We start from the raw sequence: 20,478 nt of genomic DNA on the forward strand, positions 1-20,478 counted from the left end.
AGTCTTGATACTCGGCAAATCTTACGTCGGCCGTCTACTATGTTCATGGCTCATATGTCTATCTTGATTGCAATGGATTGCATTTCCTGACGCCTTGATATCGCTGACGTCAAGACAGGGTCGAAGAATGGGGTAATAAAGGCATCATTGTTACGCCGGATTTTGCTCCACGGGAACTCAAAGATGTACGAGTATACAAACACTATGGAATGAATCGTCTGGAGTCTTTTTTGTACTTTCAATTATCGCAGTTTCGTTGTAACATATCTCGAAACACCACTGTATCTACCTCTTGCTCTACACTTCGACCTGACGATTCTCCAAAAAAAGGGCGCTTTTTACCACAAACCCCTCAAGTCTGAAACCCCCAACTCGATTGACCGTGCTGTACACGCACCTCACCCAGCAGTAATCATGTCCGGCAAAAACGAGCAAGGCTTCATCGATGTCAAGCAGAAAAACGGTATTTCCCCCCCCCCCTCTTCCCTTCTCAACCACCACCATCATCCCCCCCCAAAAAGAGGAAGAGAGAACCTAACATAAACCCCCCAGTCTTCGACGCTCCCCTCCACAAACACTCGTCTGAAAGAACAAACACGCCATCTTCCTCCCTACCGCCCTCCCTCCACCCAGGCATGTGCACCCCCGCACACCCCATCGCCGCCATCCTCACAAACGCCTTCCTCGACATGTGCGCCTCCACCGGCACCGATCTGCGCAAAGCAGGTGTTGGGCCTGGCCAGCGATTCTGCGTCGAAGCCCGCATGTGGAAGAGCGCTGCGGACAAGGGCGTAGCCGATGTGCCGCGTGTGAAGTTAGAAGCGACGCATGCGGCGGCGTTGGACAGTGTCGGCATGGATGTGTTGAGGCGGTGGGCGGCGGAACGTGAGGCCGAGGGCGCGCAGGATAAGGTTGTGTGGCCGGAGGAGGGGAGTGAGCCGTGGGCGAGGAGTAGTGGGGATATTGGGGCTAAGGATCCAAGGTCTTAGGGAGATTTGTAGGGTAGACTGGATTGGACATGGGTGAGTATTGTGATGGAGTCTTGTACGAAAGGGATAGTAAGCTTTTTTTTTCTCTCTCTCTCAAATCTACACTGTGGTATTGTATTTACTAGTAGTAGAGATAGTCTTTTTTTATTTTATATCCTATTATTAATTATATCTCTATATTTTGTCGTCTCCTGCATAGCATGGTTGTGAAAAGAAAGAAAAAAAGAACTTCTGCGTAGTATGTATCGTAGCAGTGAAAACATCTACATACTACATACATACTACATACTTGTAGCAAGGGAGTAGACCCGAAAAAGCTCAAACCCCCATTATAACACACACACACACACACACACACACCTCTGGGCTGTGTGTAGTGTTGGTGCATTATGTATTCGAAAGACAAGAAAAAAAGTTATGTATTGTATACATATAGTTATGTGTATTGCATTTAACGTCCCCCAGAAAGAAAAAAAAAGGTACGTACTTGTTTTGCTTGTCTACACTTGTCACAAGGGGTGCGACTCTGCTCTGCCTTGCAATCTGGTCCAGTACTATATAACAGTATTGCTAGTTCCTACTACAGACACGGACGCTGTATCCTCATCAACGTATCTTAATAAAAGTGCTAGGTAACTCCTTGCAACAGCCACAGGCATATTTTACCAACATCGACACTACACATAATCGTCACTTTGAACAACATTATCATTCAATCCATGCAACTAATTATTTTCAGAAAACATGACATTCATATCAACTCGACATGTCTTCCTCATTACATAAACTATACATGATATCTTTTTTTTTTCTCTCCTTCCTTCCTTCATGCCAAGCGTCCGTTTGCCTCCAAAAGGTATATAAGTAGGGTAAGTAAGTAAGTAGTACTTGACGAACAATGCTCAAACATGTGCGAAAAACCGGCCAAAGCGCCATTCAGATGCAATTGTTAATGCGGGATAAATTGTTTACAACAAGCTTTCTACACTTGGATCTCGTTCCTCTCGGCAGGCTCCAAGATGCCGCCTTGACCGCCGCTCTGCTCGGCTTTGCTAAAGGTGCGGCCGCCGGGGCCCATGTGTAGGCGGTCAGTGTCGACGAGGCCGTCCTTCTGGAGCGTAGATGGGTCCCACTTTGCGCTCGTGATGGGGTTGACGTGCAGGACGTACATGGTGTCGATTTCCTCGAGGGAGCGGCCCTTTGTCTCGATCATGAAGAAGTAGACGATGAAGAAGAGCAGGACGAGGGAGACGGCGAAGACGAGACCGTAGAAGTAGTCGATGCGGTCAGTAATCAGCGTGGAGCAGAAGGAGATGATGAAGTTGAAGAGCCAGTTGGATGCTGTGGCAAGACCCATGCAGGTAGCACGGTAGCGGGCGGGGTACAGCTCTCCGACAATGGCCCAGACAAGAGGTCCCCACGTGGTGGCAAAGGCAGCAATGAACAGGCAAGTGAAGACAATCATAATGTTTCCGGCCTGGGGTGTGCTGAGCGGGTTCTGGTGGTCGAGCTGGTAGTGTCCGATGAAGGAGTAGATGAAGAGGCAGGCAGCCATCCAAGCAGCACCAGCCATCATAGCCTTGCGGCGACCGACATTCTCAACAATCCAGAGTCCCGCAATGGTTGCAGCGACGTTGACAGTTCCGAGAATGATGGAGGTAACGTACGAGTTGCTGAGACCGGTAGCGGCGAAGATGGTTGTGCCATAGTAGAAGAAGTAGTTGGCACCGGTAAGTTGCTGACCAGCTTGGAGGACCATTCCGAGCAGAGTGCGGTACAGCATGCGGGGGCCGGTGAAGATTTCGTGCCATGGGTGGTCACCACCAGCGGCTTCAGCCTCAAGCTTCTCCTGAATCTCGGCAATCTCAGAGTCGATAAAAGGGCTGTAAGGGTCGATGCCATTCAGGCGAGCCATGTTGGCGCGAGCCTCGTCAACCTTGCTCTTGCGGTATGCGTAACGAGGCGACTCTGGGAGGAGCAGGATGGTGCTGCCGAGAATGATAGCCCAGAGAGCGGAAAGACCGTTGGGAATGCGCCACTGAGCGCTGCCATTGTAGCTCTTCTCCGTGCCGTAATTGACCATGTACGCAGTCCAGATACCAAGGGTGATGAACAGCTGGTAAGACGAGACAGTTGCACCACGGATCCGCTTAGGAATGGACTCGGACTGGTACATGGGTACGACAGTTGAAAGAGACCCGATACCAAGACCAGCAGTGAAGCGGCCCATTGCGAACTGAACCCAAACGTTCTTGCTCGTGATTTCGATAATCACACCGATGATGTAGAAGAAGGCGGAACCGGAGATGGTGAGACGACGACCGAAAGTGTCAGCAAGAGGGGCTGATCCCAAGCATCCGAACAGGGTACCGACGCTGTCCAATTGTTAAACACAATCCCTTCATCCTCGAAACTCAAACTTACGCAAGCAGACCGACAATAGCACCCTGGCGGACAGCAGAGAACTTGCCCTCGTCGCCAAAACGGTCCTTGAAATCGCTCATCTCAAGGAAACCGGAAATCTGACCAGATTCATAACCAAACATGAAGCCACCGATACTAGCAACCGCACCGAGGATAACAGCAATAGCTGGTACTCGGCCCTTGGGCTCAATATCCGCACCATGGGCAGCGTGCGAGTTGCCTCTGGGAGGTGTGTCGGCAGGGGTAACGCTGTCAGGCGTGCCCTTTTCACGTGGTTCTTGAGCCGCAGCTCCCTTGTTGAAAAAACGCGACAAGCCAGCCATGATGAGCGTTTTTGATTAAGATATATGTAAAGAGGTAATGATTAGGATTTGGATTCCCTCAGCCTGGGGTATGCTTCTCTGGGAGACTGAGCTGGAGAGAAGCTGGAGAAGAGGAGACCAGTGTGGATGCAGAGGAGGAGGGTGCCCCGTTAAATAGCGAAAGACGCGGAGACGGGGTTTGTAGGGTCTATTGACAGTGGAGCCCCAGTATCAGGTTCATCCGCATACCCAGACGAACGAATTTTTCCAGAACGCCCTAGGCATGGAGGCGACAGGAGACATACTCGCACGAGCCCGGAGAAGACGGGGCAGATGATGACATTGCATCGTCAAGCTGGAGCAGTCCATGGGGCAGCCTCTCACAAGGGAGCATCAGCCGGAAGCCTGCCGGTAGTGAAATTCTTTAATCGCTCAACATGGGACAAGTGTTGGATTCCAGAAAGCACGGACGGTGATGGCCAGGTGATGGGCCCACAGCAACCATTGCACATGGACAGCTTCTGTTTTTTCTTGTTGTTTTGCGTTCTCGGCACTTAGCGGCTCGTTTCAATCATGTGCCGGCTCGTTGTGCTTGACTAGATGGATAACCAGACTGTGAACAGTGGCATAACCTGGAGGCAGGTAAAACATTGATGGAGCAGGGGCTCGGCGAGCCCTCAACAGTGTGTACGTTATCCGATCGTAGCATACGTTGAACCAATGAGATGGTGTGAGCAACTGATTTCGCATGGATGTAGGCGCGTTTGCAACTTAGACGAGGCGGACGAGTGGCTCCTATGACATAATACTCTGCAAAAAGGGTGCGTGCGCAAACGCCACCACGGTTAGCTGCCGCAGAGCCTCAAGTATTCGCTGGACGTTGGCTGGTCGGAATCGGAAGTGGAAGCATGCGAATCCACCAAAAAGTGGTGCGCCTGAATGGATAAGTTTTCATGCGGCTAATGCAGGTGGACTGCTCCTTCTGGTGTAGTTGGTGTAGATCGATTTGCCACTATTCCTTCAAATGGTGTCCCTCCACTGGCAGTCATGAAGGGTCCGATCCAGTCTTCGCAGCCGGCCAAAGAAAGGTTTCTGCAATACAATAACCGTCTTTTGACCGCTGAAATATCGGTTGGCGGGATACATGTCCGTTGAATAGCAATCGTGCCGCGTTGTGTGAATTTGGCGTTTGTCCCGATGGGCGCCGGTCTTGGCCGACGCACCATGAAAACTTCATCTCCGACTCCGAGGTTGCAGCGCTAGCGGCCCGCAACACTGCACGAGGAGAGAAAAACCTGGTTCAGGTTCCTGAAGATTTTGGAAAAAGGGGTGTCATAGTGGAGCGAGGTGACCGCATGGCGGGGCGAATATCGTGACCGTTGCCGATACCCAGCTCAGGGTCCTGGAAGCAAATTTTGAGGCCGGCTGATGTTCGGGAGACCGAGGGTTTACCGGGGAAGGGGACTGGCAGTGTGGGATGATGGCTGTCCTGCAGACGTGGAGTGCCCCATGGACCATATCTCCAGACGTGACTGTGATGGTCAGCCCAGATTTCGCGGGCGTAAGCGCGGAGGCGAGTCCCGCGGGGATAAGTGTGGGTGGTTACAATGTGAGCCGCATTGAACATACCATGGCGTGATAGGGGCTCGACCAGTACTCTGTGTATCGACCCACCGATTGACAACGAGGTGATCAGGTTATGCCTCTGCTCGATATCGACAAAGACATATTTCTGGGTTTCCAGAAGCGCCGAACCGTCGTGGTCCCCCATGGGGTGCAAGGCCTCTTATACGATTTGCTTCGGACTCAATTGCTCCGTGTGTGGGGAATTACAACATGAGGGAGGCGCTGATCAACCAATGAATGGTTATATCCCGTGACAGTCGAGCCGACAGCCGTTCATGTTGCCTAATGACTTGCCTCCTGTAAACTCATTTAACCGTATTTTTGCGTTGTTAATCGTCAAAGCCTCCCGCTCGTCGGGTGGTATCCTCCTTTGGGTAAGGTCAGGCCAGCCCCAATGCGGGTCGTTCGTGCTGTGAATGTCGCGAGCAAGCTACAACGGTGGTATAAGCATCGGAAAAGAAAGACAACATGCGCGCACCGCAGGGCCAGCCATTCAGCGGTGTGATCGGTGGCTTTTGAAGAGGGAAATGCGAAAAAGTCATGTGGTATACTTCTCTTTCGGATAGGCGGGATGGGGTGTGGAGAAGGAGGCTCTGGGGTAATGTGGATTGGTCATTGCCAAGAAGCGCTAGTTACGAGACAGGTCCAAGCCAACCACTCCTCGATGCGATCTTGTTTCTGGTAATATTGCATCTGTGCGCACATTAAACAACTTGCAATGACCAACTGATATGGCTTGATCTGCTTTTTGATACCAAACGCACCCAATCTTCGCTTTCAAATGTGGTGTTATTCGTCCATAGACGATGACATAATGGACAGGGACATTTAGTTCACGGTGTTCAGTCGTCCTCAAAAAGGCTTTTCTACCGTCTTGACCCAGGCTGAAACATTTTAATAAGCCGTGTGGAGCGTCCCAAAAAGATTCCGTAAGGAGATACCCAGAGTTCAGCATCCACTTCCTGCGGGATTGTTAAGCTGCCGTCACATCTTTGGTACATTTAATGAAGGTCGGCGACGACGCAGAAAGTTCTATAGTCTGGTTGGCGGCTTTACTTCCCAAATGCTTCTAGTGTAATTGTTCGTCATTAGGTCATTGGGGTTCTTCTTTTCCTGAAAGCGCTTCGTATCCAACCCGCATCATCATAGCGCATAAATCCATTCCCACTTCACAATTAGGTAGTGATTCCAATTGAAGATCAGCAAGCCACACAGAAACATAGAAGACTTGGAATATCGTTCCGTTGAAGAGCTAAGCATTCATGGTGGTGACGTCACCAGCTCCTTTGGATCCACGACCTCAACATCCTTGGTAATCCCAACTTCCCTTTTGAACCGCGAGAGCCAGACCGGAAAGTCGGCAGGTGTCTGATCCCACGAGTCATCGCCATCGAACATGATCCAACGTGCCTGATGCTGTATCTCCTCATCTGATGGAACATGGCAATTAGGATTCTTGGGTGACAATGTGGACGCTGCCCAACGTCTCATGTCGCTCTCGAACACGCGGTAAAAATTCGTGTCGTCTGGAAGCAGTGTTCGCTGCCGGCCTTGGGTATCGGGCTGAGTAGCTGTCGAAGGCGTGATGGAAACTTCTTCTGGAAACTCAGACAGTGGCGTAAAAGAGCTATGCGTCTGCTGAGAGAGGCTCGTCATGTCTGGTTCTGATACTCGACCATTTGCATGCGGTAGCCGTGGCCATGACGAACCAGACCATGTCTCCAGCATTGGGCCTGAAGGAACACCAGCAGTCTCGATGATATCAACTATATCTGCTCGCTGTTTGAATTTTGACAACCAATCGGTCCCTGAGTAAATCCCTTTTACGAGCCAGTTGGCAAATGTATCCGAAGGCGTGCCTGTTTCCTGCTCCATTTGTCTCACAATCTGACATGCCTGGTTGTGGAGTTGTGTGTCGTTGAGCACACCACCCGCCAACATCTGTTCCATGACAAAACCACGAAGTCGTGCTTCCATGGGACAATGTTCGAATAGGTGGCCTTTTGCATTGATCACGAGCGGGAAATGTCTGCTCTCGCGGGATGATCGCACAGGCTGAAACATGGCGCGCTTAGTTAATGTTGGTGATGACATGACAAGATCGCGCAGCCACGAAACTTGATGTTGGTTTTCTTTTCCTGGTGAGTTCGTGGCAGAAGTAGCCTCGGCAGCAAAGATGATACGGCATGCTTCAAGCTGCATTGCATCATTATCGGGCAATTGCCCATTCTCATCAAAGTATCGCTGAATAAAGAACTCGGTCTCAATTTTGAGCAGCTCATATGCGTTCGGCGGGGTACCCCAAGATGGATCGCTTCCTTTCATTGGTATGAGCGTGTATCTTTCCCATTCAATAAGATCTGCCATGGTGTTAGTCTATCTCTGCAGCTACGCATTCATTTGGTATGTCTTGTACCTGGAGAAATTGCTGTCTCTACCAAAGGAGCAATGTAGCTGTCGAAGCCCCAGTCTCCTTGCCAGCTAGCCATTGTTGTACCAGATTTAAAGTGGTCCGCAAGGTGATCGGTTCTCTCCAGCCAAGTACTCATTGTAATGCCACAGAATCCGCACCTGGAACGGACATCAGGTATTGGCAGCATCCAGCAAGACATTGACCAATCTGCAAACTCAACGCCGTGGACCAATCGCAGGTGCTGAACCAGATGATCTTTTCGGTGGAAAGTACGCTCACGAAGGTTCCGCTCTTGACAAGCTGAATAGTGATGCGCTTCAACATGAGCCTCGTCTGGGTTCGTTTCTCCACAAAAGACACAACAGAGCTCTTCATTGGTTTCTTTTGCGAAGCGAGGACCATGAAGCCCACATATCCACCTTTCCAGGGGCAAGTGGAGCGATTTTTCGTGTCTCTGCCAATCATATTTGGTCCTGAAGACTTCGGTACAAAACGTGCATTGATACGGCATGATCAAAGGTGTGGTGACGGGTTCTTTTTCCAATCGGCGCCGCCTGTTGGCTCGTTTTTTGCGAGGCGCTCGGCGTATCTTGAGCGATTTCTGAGATCCCGAGGAGCAGTGACCGGAGAATTCACTTGATTGTGACGTCCTCGTACTACTTGCCAACGATCTCGCGTAAGGCGATTGCCACGACTGGCCACTCTCGATATCTCCGGTACCGTCTCCACCTGCATTGTATTAGTAACAGTTACATGGAGCGAGTGCACGTCCCAGGCTGCGCAAGCCGAGGATGCACTTACTGGAAGCAGAGGCCATGGCGCGAACAATGTCGCTCGCCGCGGCAGGTTCATGTTCAGGTGGAGACTCTACCCAACGTTGCATTGGATCCTTGTAATCCAGGGAACATCGAACTGCGGGAGTGCCTGGCCTCTGTATTATGTCTATGGGAGGCGTGGGCTTATCGCGGCCTTTGGGTGACGCTGGGCGTACGCTTTGCACCTTTCCTCTGCGCCGAGCGTTTGCAAACCAGTTTGTGAGCTGTGCTTTGTTCAATCCCGTCCTATTTTGAAGTGCTGCCATTTCGCTTTCGGTAGGATATGGGTGTTGCTGGTGAACGGCAAGCCAGTCTTTTAAGGTGCGGATGACTTCTTTAGAAAATCGACTGCCAAGCTTAGGTCTCATGATGGCCACCCCAGATCCGAATGGTGATGAGGATGCAGTGGAGTTATTTGAAGGCCGCCATGGTGGTTGCCCCGCCATGCAAGAGCCGTTGAAATGGGAAGGTGCAGTATTTGCCGCCATTATCGCTTCAGACAAGTCGGCGAAGCTGCCATCGTTTAGCGTGGGATCTAGATCGACGTGGCTGGTGTGGAAGGAAGAGAATGGGTCTAGATCACCCACAAAATCTCTAAATGGGTCAGTCATTCTGGGCGTAATTCCTGTAAAATGACGGGACGGGGGTGAAAGAAACAACGTGGGGTTGGCCATTGAGATGTATCCAAAGGATAGTGCTGGTATATGCTAACCGGAAAGGGAATAGCGCACATGTCAAGTACGCCTTGTGAAAAGCTAGGTGAGTATCCCGGTGCGAGGTATATTTCCGCGATCTAAGAAGAAAGAAGCAAAAAAGTGTAGCATTATCCCTGCTGACTAAGAAGTATTTGACTATTTGATGTGTAACCGTCAAGCCACTGACAAAGAGCAGCATTTCGGACTCGTGACTTTTCCACTTTCGATGATTAGAAAGCTATTTTCTTCTGTATATATGAATAAAACTAGAACTCACAACGCTCGCAACCAAATGGTTGCATCACAACATGCAAGTTGTTCTGAAAACTTCCATCTTAATCGTATACTGCTCGTTACATAGGTATCTGCAAACATAGAGCTCGCTCAAGAGCCGCTGACGCTCCCAGCGTGGAGGCATACATCGCTATACGTAACGCGTAACGCACGAACCTGCATCGTGACTTGGGAGATTTTTGCCCCGTATTTCCACCGCGCTGCCTGAACGCCTGGTGCTGGAAATGACATATTATGGTAAAAGACCAAAAAGAGATTAGCAGAGACAATCTGCACGGATTGAGAACAAGAAAGGCGAGAGATCAACAACAGGTATTCCAGGGGTATCGGGGTAGTGCTGGTAACGAGTGGCTGCACGTCATAATAGCGGTGGTGTTGGCCGAGATGCGCGGGGAGAGCGGAAGCCATACCAGACAAGTTTCTAGTATCAGCTTACCTGGGTATGTCAGTACTAGGCTCATGACTCTCAGCGTAAACAATGTGCCACTTACCGATAGCCGCTAGGAACTCTCCGGCTTCCTCGCCTCTCGCGATAATCCTCGTGCTCCTCAATGACCTCGACCACGTTGTCGCCCGGCACGCGGTGCCGTTCCTCTACAACAACGCTCCTTGAGCGTACCGGCTGTCGCCTCTCTTCGACAATGATCTGTGAGCGGGTGCCCGACCTGCGCGGGCTCCTGCTGACCTCGCGGACCTCTGAGCGGCGGCGGGACGATCGGGTTGTTCCATGTGAGTTACGTCGGGCCCTGCGTACTACAATCTCTTCCTCTCCAGCCATTGCCGTCCTGGATCTCCGCGAGGTGTTTACGAGCGACTGCAGCAACCAGCATAATAAGAGAAAGCCGGCAACACTGCCGAGGACGATGCCGACAACCGTACCGGGCTCTGGGCCCGACAGATCGTAGTAGGTGGGGATGATGCCTTGTTGGGTATATATCACGTTCTGTCGCTTGCCCATTGCTGCAGCAGCTGCATTGGGCGCATCCAAAGCGATTGCGGGCGCGTCCATGACAGGCTGTCGAGGCGCGAGGGCGGCGTCGTCGAGCTCCATGTTGGCGATGTGTGGCGCAACGGCATCCAGTGGCTCGCGAAAGGCCGGCATGGCAATTATGGAGCGGGCGCGGCGCTGCTGCGAGGTTTATCGTTGCTGGGCTTTGGGGGAATGTTTTGGCCTTGGTAGACCGGGGGGAACAACAGTTCCTGCGCCTTGCTGACCGGAGAAGCCGGCGCTAGGTCGTTGTGGGGGGGACGTAGATCAGGCTGTGATTCCGCTGCACACGAGAGTAAAAGAGCGACGAGAGGGGAGATGCAGCTGGGCGGGTTTTTGGCTCAAGCCGGGCGAGGATGCAGAGGAAGCCAGGGTCATGCCTGAGAGACTTGACACGGCATTGCGCTGGTTGACGACGACGCAATGATGCAATTCCGGTGCGTTCCTGTGGTGGCTGGGCCCAATAATCGGGAGGCTGTCCATGGACAACCACCACCACGCTGCCACTGCCAACAGGCCGCCGTTGCTTATTCCCACGCCTTAGCGGGCATCCCCCGGACATGTTTCTGCGTATTCGTTGCGTATTAGTCTTCCACGATGCATCGTCTCTCGTTTGCATACGCCCGGCAACACGCGAGGAGAGAGTGTCAACAGAGGCTCCGCGGGGCGACACGCGCGCCCAGAGCATCACTTCATTCCAGCCTCGGTTCCTGCATCCGTGGGCGCCAGACTAACTGCGGCAATTCGCCTCGCCCTGGTTGTTTCTGTCACCGCACCTTGTTTACTCTCTCTCGATGAATGCGTCCGGTGTGTGAGATGCGGCGCCTACTCGCTTTGGCAACCCGGCAGTTCCGTCGGCTTTGCGCGCCGGGGCCATAGAGGCCTTGTCGCGGCCTCACGTGATCGGCTATGCGCTACTGGCAACGCAACATGTGGCTTCTACATGTTCAAGAGTTGCTGCAATCCTGCTATGTCTGGGATTGGATAGTATCCGGCAATCTAGAGTCCGATTGTGACGCATGGTAAGCTTGTTTGACCCCGCTTACAACTGAACAGCCTGCGTTCCATGGCTTTGGGTAACAGATGCAGACGACGAAGAGCTGGTCTGGATACCGGCTATCTTCGCAGAGTTCATGCGTTCAGCCTTGCAGGGCTTTCTTTGGGCGTGTCAAAAAGGCATCGATGGTTTTCAAGGCGCCCGCTCCTGATGCGCCGACTGCAGAGCAATGGCAGAGAATGCTCATGGCAACGCAACTACAGTACACGCCAACTCAGTGCTGGCCAATCCACCTTCCGGATGAATCCTTCTCTTTTCCCTTTGCGGCCTCGTCAGGCTTTCTCCAGCAGCATCAGCGGCGCCAGCTGTTCGAGTGCATGCCCACCGAAGATGTGCAATGTGTACTCGCGCTCAACCTTCCCGATTCGCATCAACAGCTTGAAGACTGTGCAAACTCTCCAAGCCCTTCCAGCTTGCTACCGAGAACCTCGACTAGTTCTACAGAAATATGCTTCCACACCCACAGGGCTGCTCCATCCCAGCCCGCAAGATGGCTCTCGATTGCCGAGCGCCACGTCTACGACGCATCGAGGAAAGCCCAAGTACCGCTTGCAATGTACGCACATGGCCATGTCAGCCGCGACGGCGTCTCGAAACGACGATAACGTACAGGAAAAAAGAAGCGCCGCGGTGGATGCAGCAAAAGCCCGATCTGACACTCAGCACATGATGCCCACCGCGGACCCCACACCGCCTGCGGCTCGAGCGCGCCAAGACACCCCCACCAGACGGCGCGCCATTGGCCAGGCAGGCCATGCCCACTAGGACAGGTCCAGAGCCCCGCACTAGCCGCAGTTAGGCTCGGGACCCTGTATCCCCAACTTCCTCATCCTTTTCACTTCCGCTTCTCATCCCTGTCGCCCGCAGAAAAAAGCCACGCCTCCTCTCTTCCCTCGATTGCGTCTCCTGGACAGACGCCCTCCGCACACGCAAAAAGCAATGCCTGCCGCAGCCGATATCCTCAACGACCCTGATATCGCGCAGGCGTACGAAGATGTGCGCTCGGATAAATCGGACACGACGTGGCTTATCTTGAAGGTATGTTGCCTGTGCCATGTCACCATGCCGGGCTCTCGTCTCAACCCACCGTGGTATATCTGGTACCATGCTTTGGAAGCGATATATGCTGCAAAACGGCTTTGCTCAGCCCGTCTTTGTCCTTGCCAGCGCATGCAATGGTTGTCACGAGACCAGCTATTCCGGTGTCAATGATGCCCATATGCGAGGACAAATTCACCCCAGCATGAGTGCTAATGAGTCCCAATAGTATGCATCGGCAACATCAGATAACCTCAAGCTGGCAGGCACAGGCACAGGCGAAATCGCTGAGATGACGGAGAGCCTTGGCGATGACGAGGCAGCATATGCCTACGTGAGGATGAAGCTTGGAAACGACGAGTACAGTGAACGTGTCAAGTTTGCTTTTGTCGTTTGGCAAGGTGAGTATCATTGTATTTCTTTTCTCTCCCAAAGACCCTTTGACACGTGTGTCGTCATCACATGCTCTTTAGATATTGCATGGCGGAATGGCAGATATTGATATTGCTCGGTATAACAGGCCCCCAAACAAAGGTTATGCGCAAGGCCAAGATGAGCTTCCAGAGCGGACAGGTCAAGCAGGTCATCAGGACGTATGCCGTCGAAATCCAGACGGGAGACAAGAAGGATTTGGACGCCGAGGCGGTGACGCTCAAGCTGAGAAAGGCAATGGGCGCCAACTGTAAGTTCTTTTTCCCTTGTATCCATCCTCGTGGAAACGTAGCTTACCAAATGACGTGCAGATGATCGGCAAACAACAAACTACTAAAATTACCAAACATATACCACGACTATGTTCTGAAATATCCTTCGCAGCTAAACAAACTCGACATGGTGCCTGCTGCCCTGAACGCAGGCTGAATACCATCGCTACCCATGAATCTATGACCCGTAAATCTTTACATCCAATATACACTTCAAATGCATCATCATTTATCCATCTATCCATTGACTCGTTCAGAGCGAGGGCTTCTTCAAATGCGGAAACACATGACCCAGATCAGCCCCAGGGTCTGCTGTTGTCTCTCCGGGACTGGCTATAGGCGCCAGTGTCTTGGAGTCTGGATCGGTATTTGGCTGCAGCCCCGATTTAGCGCTCTCTTGCTTCGCTTCGTCGTCTTGTTTCCGGGCCAGCTTATTGTCAATGTGATTCTCAAGCCACTCATACTGCGCCTTTCCCAGCTTAAGATTGGCATCCACCTCCTTTGTGAGCTTCTCGATTTCGTCTTCAAGGAGCTCGTCGCGGCTCTTCTTGACTTGTTCCTTGGGTGCCGCCGGTTCTCCGGCCGGTGCTGTCGTAGCCCAGAGCGCCTCTAGTTCGTCGAGCCACCCACATGCGTCAGCCAGTTTCCTCACACCAGCATCGCAGTCTTCCAGCAACAAGACATCGTCTGCTCGTGATCCCATGTCGCCCACTCTCTCCTGGTTTATCAGCAGCCGTGGTGTCTTGTCTCTACAGAGCTGGGGTAGCGACGCGAAGGGGTGGACCGAGAGCGAGGTGCCCATGACTATGCACAGGTCGGCCTCGGCGGGGAGGTCGCGGTTGTCGAAGAAGGAAGAGGGAAGCTGTTCGCCAAAGAAGACGATTTCAGGCTTGACCAGGCCATTGCACTCGGCGTCGAGGCAGCGCGGCACCGACTTGTTCTCGATGGCGTCGTGCATGCGCTCCTTGGGATACGGCTTCTTGCAGTCGATGCAACATTGTCTGGGAAATGCATCAGCTCCAAGTCAATTCCCCAGCTGTACGCAAGTAGCTTCTTACGTCGCAAAGCTGCCGTGTGCCTCTATAATCTTGTCGCCCGGCACGCCCGCCTCGCGCTCGAGACAATCAATATTCTGCGTGAACAGCTTGAGCAGCAGTCCCTTTTGATGCAGCAGGTGTGTAAACGAGTGCGTAATCGTCGGCCGGAACTTGCCCGGATACAGTTCCTGCGCGAGTGCGTAAAACGGCTCGGGGTTGTTGCGGAAGAAGGCAATGTCGAAGACGGCCTCTGGGTAGGGCAGATTGAGCCGCGCGAGATTGGCATACAGCCCCGTGTCCGGCGAGCGGAAATCGGGTATCCCCGCTGAAGTGCTGATGCCTGCTCCTGTCTTTTTTGCGGGTGGGAAATCCCCATTAGTAACTTGTCGCGTCGCGTGTGCGTGCGAGTCTACATACCATGACGACAATCTTGCGCGCGCGCCCGTCGGCAATGTACTGCGCCAGCGCATCCAGCGTGCGCGCCTTGAGCGTCTGCGGCGGCGCATCTGGATCCACGACTCTCGACTCGTCCTGCCCCATTCTGCCTCGTTTGCCTTTGCCTTTACCCTTTCCTTTTCCTCTGCCCTCGCGCCACGGCTTGTCCTGCTGCGCCTGCTGGCGGTGGGCTTTGCGCTTGCGTCCTATGGTGAAGCGGGCGAGTGAGTGCGTGGGCGGACGAGCGAGTCTGGGAAACGGCGGGGCAGCTTATAGCAGCTTGTAGCAGCTGAGAGCGCTTGTCGACGTGGCGGTGTAACAAAGGCTGTTCGAGTGCGTGCGTGTGTGTGTGTGTGTGTGTGTGTGTGTGTGTGGGTGTGGCATGCCATGTCGCGTTACCCCAAGTACGTATTACTTGGGCATTTCGTTTGGCTGCCCCGCCAAATTATTTCTCGGGGGTCCGACGCAGCCAGTCGCTGCGTCATGCCAAGCCCGGCCACTCTACCACTACTGCCACTGAAGCTTGTGGGCCCGTGTACTACGGTTGCGTGCTGAACATGTCTTTGTTAGCTTGACATTTCACAGGTGTTTTTTCTTCTTCTTCAGGATCAATTCAACCTCGCTCGTCTCAATCTCACGTGCGCAGCCGCTTCTGGTACTCCGCTCGATTCGTCTTCTTGGCAAGCTTCTCAGCTTCTCAGCTTCTCAGCTTCTCAGCGTCTCTCTCAGGTTTCCATATGTTTCAACTTTCTCCCATCTTCTGGTACTCTGGATTTTCGCCTTCAACTTCACATACAGATCGTTCAATCGCTGCGAGTAGCCTGGGTAAAGTGGTTAAATGGCAGCCAGAGTGCTCGATCAATGCCAAGCGGCCACCACATTAATCGGTACCTGATTGGCATCTTTTGCATAGTCTACGAAATACGAGCAAAGTCAGGTGGACAGATTGTAAACGAAAGCCGCGTGTCTCTCAAGGTGCCGAGCAACTGAGCTTGGCTCCCACAGATCACCACATTCCAGGCGGGGTAGGGCGGAGATGCCGGGTCTCGGGAGGGGCACAGCCGTGCTTGATCTTATACTGCGTAGGTCATGCGCATCTCTGTGCCACAGGGATACCACTGCATAGAGAAGAGTCGATGGATTATACTGTGTCAACCATGAAGGCCGGTCAAGGCGTCACAGGTCAGGTCGATCTATTTCCAGACTCCCTACAGAACACCAATGTGATTCAAGAACCGCTTGAGCGACCTGATACCACACCCCTCATACCGGTTGAACGAAGACCTTTAGAGGCATTATCGGCAAGCAAGGCCCTGCATCAACCTCCGCAAGTAATATCAGGGCGTCAGCCGGTCCGGTATTTCCAACCATCCGGCCTGAGTACTTAACCTTTTTTGCTATGTATGTATTGCTAAAAGTAATAGTGGTTCGACGGATGGTCGATTCTTTGTATCCGTCTGTTGGGCTTTGCCAGCATTTAAATAAGACGCTTTGCAGATCATGCTTGTTCACACTCGCATCCCATCTAGCCAAGACCTTTTCTTTGACGATAACCCATTTCCCCACCGTCTTACATCACACAATGTCGCTCCAAGGCAAAGTCATCGTTATAACAGGAGCGGCCTCTGGAATAGGCTTAGCGACAGCGCGACACTTTGCGAGCAAAGGTGCCAAACTCTCCCTTGCCGATATCCAGGAAAAGCCATTGAAAGACCTGGAGGCCGAGCTCACACAGTCCGGCGCTGAAGTTATGACCCAAGTCGTTGACGTAACCAAGCGTGCCGAGGTTGATAGATGGACTGCTGCAACCATCGAGAGATTCGGCAAGCTGGATGGTGCAGCAAACGTTGCGGGCGTCTATGGCAAGGGTCCGACCCCTTTCGAGGCTACAACAGACGAGGAATGGGATTTCATCTTTGGTATCAACGTATTTGGAGTGCGGAACTGCCTACAAGCACAAATTCCGCGCATGAAAGACGGAGCGTCGATTGCCAACGTAGCGAGTATTGCAGGCTTGAGAGGCGTACCGAATAGCTCCGTGTATGGAGCTTCCAAGCATGCTGTTGTCGGCATTTCCAAAACCCTTGCCAAGGAATTGGCACCAAGGAACATTAGAGTCAACTGTATTTGCCCGTATGTATCCTTGAACACACTGTGCAAGGTCTGAGCTGGCGCTGACGACAAACAGTGGACCGATTCACACACCAATGATGCAACGTGTTGACGAAATGGGAGGAGGTACTTCAGCAGGTACTTTAGCGGGCAAAGCACCTGTTCCACTTCAGCGAAGGGGAGAAGCAAGAGAGATAGCACCACTTTTAGAGTATCTCCTCTCGGATGCGTCGTCCTACACGACTGGCGCTATGATTCCCATTGATGGGGGCTCCACTTGCTAGGCACTGGATTGAGTGGTATGAGAATACAACGTGTTCAGTACAGCGACATCACGGCTAGCTATGCAAGTTTGATATCCTTAGCCTTGCAATATTGACTTGGAGCTCGAGAGTATTTGTCATGCCGGCACCAAAAAAAAACGCAATCCAGAGCCTGGATCACAAAACTAGTCATGCTGTAGAATACTATCTCTATGCTGATATGCAATGCTGCCCAAGAGACAGTTGCCACTCGACAAGCTTACTCTTCCCTCATACACAAACACCACCCGTGAATGTGGTACCGCCGTTGATACTACTTTGAGAACTTTCCGACTGCATATTCAAAGTCGAATTTGAAATCAACTCGACTTACAGACAGACACTGCCTTCTTACCACCCCGCGCCTAGAGCGGAACGTATGTCAAGGCCAGTCTAATGACTCGCACATCACAACGTATACCTTTTTTCTAATCCGGAATTGGTGTAAACGTTTCCGTGAAGCGCCGATTGGATACTAAACAATCATATAAATGAGCTGGAGATATTATCCTATTTACCATGCCTGTTTCAGGGTACAACTGCATATCCAATGTCCAGGCTTTTAGATGCCCAGGTGCAAGGTTTTAGGGATGTGCAATACGGGATTTTTCAGAGATTTTGTCCAGGAAAATAGTCTACGCCTTTGTTTTGTTTTTTCGGCACGGGTAACTTGAGCATCACGGTTGGGCGGGGGGAGGTTGTGGTTAATGGTATGCGGGGGAGTGCTAGGGTCATGAGGTACTCAGGTACTTAGGCACTAAGTAGGTAAAACCCCCCCGCTTTCGGAAGATCCCATTTGGGGCTTCATGTCTCTGCCACTCTAAGTTTGTCCTTTAAAGTCTAGGATAGTATGGGCTGGGGGTGTGAATTATTTCGCTTGATTTCTTGCAGGCTTGCGTGGCCAGAGTGTATAGTTGCGGGGTTTGCTAAGTATTACATACTTACTTACAGTAAAATTACTGCACTTGCACACCTGGTCAGCAACGATAACTGACCGATGAAGCGAGCCCTGACCCTGGAATTAGGTGTATGCCAAGGGAAACTACTATACTGAAGTTGCACATGTCTCCGCTCTACTACGACTTGAAAGCCGCTGCTTGTGTCGTGGGTTGGGCGGATACCCCTCTTTCCGAGAACACAGATTAGTCGATCCCGGGTACGGCACGGGACCCGTTTTCCGCTCATACATAACGAGACCTACGCGCTCTGCAACGCCTCCAGGGTTTCTGGTTTTTCGCAATAAATACTTGAGATTGGACTCGAGGACCCGGGCTTTTGAGCTGCAGGAAAATACAAACATGGCGTCAATTGATCAGCCGCTCAACGGCAAAATTTTGCTCATTACTGGAGGTGCATCAGGTTAGTCTCCTCGGCCACATACTTATAGGTAGCAATTAACATGTAGAAGGAATCGGCCTGAGTGTGGTAAAACAAGCACACAGCCTCGGCACGCGCGTCCTGGTCGCAGACCTCAAGACGACACCAGACTTTGATGCCTTTGCGGCTGGCAAGAGCAACATAGTCTACGTGCAATCAGACGTGACGCGGTAGTCCGACTTTAACAAGCTTTTTGACGAGTGCGAGAAGCAATGGAACGACGTACCGGATGCCTATGCCATTTGTGCGGGGCTATTCGAGCCTTCGTTTTCCAACTTCTGGCAAGACCCGGAGCAGGATGAGGGATACAAGCAGGTGGACGTTAACGTGAACCATCCTATCAAACTGACGAGACTGGCAATCAGGAAGAGCCTATTAAAGGGAAAGCGAGCGAGTGTTTGCATCATTGTGAGTGGTGCCACCTAGATCCAGCCACTCATCACGTCTTGGTAACAGCTCGCGTTACAAACGACACTGACACGACGACGCAGGCCTCTATTGCAGGTATTGCAGGAAACCTGGCTGCACCATTGTACTGTGCAACGAAGCACGCCATTGTGGGATTTGTAAAGTCGCTCGCACTCAGCGAGCCCATGACCGGCGTCAAAGTCACCACGCTGTGTCCCGCTGGCGTATGGACGCCGCTATTCGACGCTGCCAAGCAGCAGCAATTCTCGGTTACTCGCGACACTACACTGACGCCGGAAGCATGTGCAACTCAGCTCTTGAATCTCCTCCAGAAGAAGGAGTACCCCTGTGGAAGTGTGTTGGAGATTAGCTTGGGCGGCACACGCTTGATTCCTGAATGGTGTGTTCAACCTCCCACAGGCGTCGACGTGGGCCAAGCTACTGACGAAGCTTTTATTGACAATATGCTGAAGCCTGTACGTGACAGGCTCGATGCGGAAAGGGAGAAACTATGAGATGAAACAATTTTTTTTGGCTTGTTTTTAGGCGGATTTTAGAGGAAATTCAGTAACGTCAACGAATTCCAAGGTACAGCGAAAGGAATGGCCAGATGTGTCTCTCTCACGCTGTCTTATACTCGTTCAGTCTTGGCCAGACGGTGAGAGAGAGAGACAAAACATACACCCAATCATGGGATGTGTATGTGTATCCGTCCATGGATTTCGCAGGAAAAAAAGAAGAAGAAAAAAAACTGTAAATCTTTCCCCCGTTACTAGAACACCACTACCCCTCTTTCTCCTCCTCCTCCTCCTCTCTCCCCAGCCTCCTAAACTTCCTCTTCCTTTTCCTCCTTCTCTTCCACCTACACATCTTCCTGTGTCTTCCTCCCCTCCAACTATTCACACCCACACCTACCCCTATACCACCTCTTTCTCTTTCTCTTTCTCTCTCTTCCCCCTATCTCCCTCCCCCTCCACACCAGCCCCCAACCCCGCTCTAAACCTCCTTGATCACAATCTTGGCATTCTGCAACGCCTTCATGACATCGCCCAAACTCGCCCCCTTAACCCTCTGTCCGCAATCACACTTCTTGTCGCCCGACACCTGGCATAGGTACGAGCACGTGAACCACTTGAGCACTGCTGCTTCCTCGGCCGTAAGCTCAGTCTTGGGGGCAGCGGGGGCGTTGGGGATGTTGGCGCGCGCCGTGAGCGTGTTGGCGGGCGAGTCTGCGGTCGCTGGGGCGCTGCTGCCGCCGAGCCAGGGTTTTACGACGGGGAAGAAGGGGGTGGCGGTTGCGGTGAGGGTGAGGAGGGTGGCGAGGAGGAGGGTGGTTGGTTGCATTTTTGGTGGTGTTGGGGGGTGTTGGTTTTTTGGGATGTTAAAAGGAGTTTTGATTTTGTTAAAATGTAGAGGACGACTTGAATTGTTTGCTCTTGAAGATGTTGGGATGAGGGCGACA

General features: G+C 52.1%; 12 protein-coding genes across 12 annotated transcripts; 5 read left to right on the forward strand and 7 right to left on the reverse strand.

Moving 5' to 3' along the window:
• Positions 1 to 414: 414 nt before the first annotated feature.
• Positions 415 to 1,063, forward strand: SETTUDRAFT_136482 (uncharacterized protein; the record flags this gene model as incomplete). Its single annotated transcript, XM_008028985.1, has 2 exons — positions 415 to 463; positions 553 to 1,063. The coding sequence occupies 2 exons, from the start codon at positions 415 to 417 to the stop codon at positions 987 to 989; spliced, it is 486 nt and encodes a 161-aa protein (XP_008027176.1). The 3' UTR covers positions 990 to 1,063.
• A 908-nt stretch (positions 1,064 to 1,971) lies between these two features.
• On the reverse strand, positions 1,972 to 3,791 carry SETTUDRAFT_171681 (uncharacterized protein; the record flags this gene model as incomplete). The annotated part of the gene is made up of 2 exons (XM_008028986.1): positions 3,414 to 3,791; positions 1,972 to 3,364 (listed from the first exon to the last, which is right to left on the reverse strand). The coding sequence occupies exons 1-2, from the start codon at positions 3,734 to 3,736 to the stop codon at positions 1,972 to 1,974; spliced, it is 1,716 nt and encodes a 571-aa protein (XP_008027177.1). The 5' UTR covers positions 3,737 to 3,791.
• Positions 3,792 to 3,915: 124 nt separating this feature from the next.
• SETTUDRAFT_163476 (uncharacterized protein) lies at positions 3,916 to 4,787 on the reverse strand (the record flags this gene model as incomplete). Its single annotated transcript, XM_008028987.1, has 1 exon — positions 3,916 to 4,787. A coding segment is annotated over exon 1 (179 nt), but the record flags the coding sequence as incomplete, so codon positions are not given.
• Positions 4,788 to 5,015: 228 nt separating this feature from the next.
• SETTUDRAFT_31826 (uncharacterized protein) lies at positions 5,016 to 5,486 on the reverse strand (the record flags this gene model as incomplete). Its single annotated transcript, XM_008028775.1, has 1 exon — positions 5,016 to 5,486. The coding sequence occupies one exon, from the start codon at positions 5,484 to 5,486 to the stop codon at positions 5,016 to 5,018; it is 471 nt and encodes a 156-aa protein (XP_008026966.1).
• Positions 5,487 to 6,499: 1,013 nt separating this feature from the next.
• Positions 6,500 to 9,180, reverse strand: SETTUDRAFT_136488 (uncharacterized protein; the record flags this gene model as incomplete). The annotated part of the gene is made up of 3 exons (XM_008028988.1): positions 6,500 to 7,701; positions 7,758 to 8,477; positions 8,556 to 9,180. 3 exons carry the CDS (start codon positions 9,178 to 9,180, stop codon positions 6,602 to 6,604), a joined length of 2,445 nt encoding a protein of 814 aa, XP_008027179.1. The 3' UTR covers positions 6,500 to 6,601.
• Positions 9,181 to 10,045: 865 nt separating this feature from the next.
• Positions 10,046 to 10,660, reverse strand: SETTUDRAFT_90840 (uncharacterized protein; the record flags this gene model as incomplete). Its single annotated transcript, XM_008028989.1, has 1 exon — positions 10,046 to 10,660. One exon carries the CDS (start codon positions 10,658 to 10,660, stop codon positions 10,046 to 10,048), a length of 615 nt encoding a protein of 204 aa, XP_008027180.1.
• A 1,068-nt stretch (positions 10,661 to 11,728) lies between these two features.
• SETTUDRAFT_31829 (uncharacterized protein) lies at positions 11,729 to 12,208 on the forward strand (the record flags this gene model as incomplete). The annotated part of the gene is made up of 1 exon (XM_008028776.1): positions 11,729 to 12,208. One exon carries the CDS (start codon positions 11,729 to 11,731, stop codon positions 12,206 to 12,208), a length of 480 nt encoding a protein of 159 aa, XP_008026967.1.
• Positions 12,209 to 12,542: 334 nt separating this feature from the next.
• On the forward strand, positions 12,543 to 13,410 carry SETTUDRAFT_90987 (uncharacterized protein; the record flags this gene model as incomplete). The annotated part of the gene is made up of 4 exons (XM_008028990.1): positions 12,543 to 12,641; positions 12,871 to 13,042; positions 13,162 to 13,323; positions 13,385 to 13,410. The coding sequence occupies 4 exons, from the start codon at positions 12,543 to 12,545 to the stop codon at positions 13,408 to 13,410; spliced, it is 459 nt and encodes a 152-aa protein (XP_008027181.1).
• A 188-nt stretch (positions 13,411 to 13,598) lies between these two features.
• On the reverse strand, positions 13,599 to 15,054 carry SETTUDRAFT_91061 (uncharacterized protein; the record flags this gene model as incomplete). The annotated part of the gene is made up of 3 exons (XM_008028991.1): positions 13,599 to 14,346; positions 14,404 to 14,732; positions 14,800 to 15,054. Coding segments are annotated over 3 exons (1,332 nt in total), but the record flags the coding sequence as incomplete, so codon positions are not given.
• Positions 15,055 to 16,399: 1,345 nt separating this feature from the next.
• On the forward strand, positions 16,400 to 17,213 carry SETTUDRAFT_154245 (uncharacterized protein; the record flags this gene model as incomplete). The annotated part of the gene is made up of 2 exons (XM_008028992.1): positions 16,400 to 16,950; positions 17,006 to 17,213. The coding sequence occupies 2 exons, from the start codon at positions 16,400 to 16,402 to the stop codon at positions 17,211 to 17,213; spliced, it is 759 nt and encodes a 252-aa protein (XP_008027183.1).
• Positions 17,214 to 18,529: 1,316 nt separating this feature from the next.
• Positions 18,530 to 19,531, forward strand: SETTUDRAFT_20110 (uncharacterized protein; the record flags this gene model as incomplete). Its single annotated transcript, XM_008028669.1, has 4 exons — positions 18,530 to 18,590; positions 18,640 to 18,770; positions 18,816 to 19,016; positions 19,100 to 19,531. 4 exons carry the CDS (start codon positions 18,530 to 18,532, stop codon positions 19,529 to 19,531), a joined length of 825 nt encoding a protein of 274 aa, XP_008026860.1.
• A 481-nt stretch (positions 19,532 to 20,012) lies between these two features.
• On the reverse strand, positions 20,013 to 20,360 carry SETTUDRAFT_20111 (uncharacterized protein; the record flags this gene model as incomplete). Its single annotated transcript, XM_008028670.1, has 1 exon — positions 20,013 to 20,360. The coding sequence occupies one exon, from the start codon at positions 20,358 to 20,360 to the stop codon at positions 20,013 to 20,015; it is 348 nt and encodes a 115-aa protein (XP_008026861.1).
• Positions 20,361 to 20,478: the final 118 nt, after the last annotated feature.

The sequence above is a fragment of the Exserohilum turcica genome (genome assembly GCF_000359705.1).
Source record: "Exserohilum turcica Et28A unplaced genomic scaffold SETTUscaffold_3, whole genome shotgun sequence".
Lineage (NCBI taxonomy): Eukaryota > Fungi > Ascomycota > Dothideomycetes > Pleosporales > Pleosporaceae > Exserohilum > Exserohilum turcicum.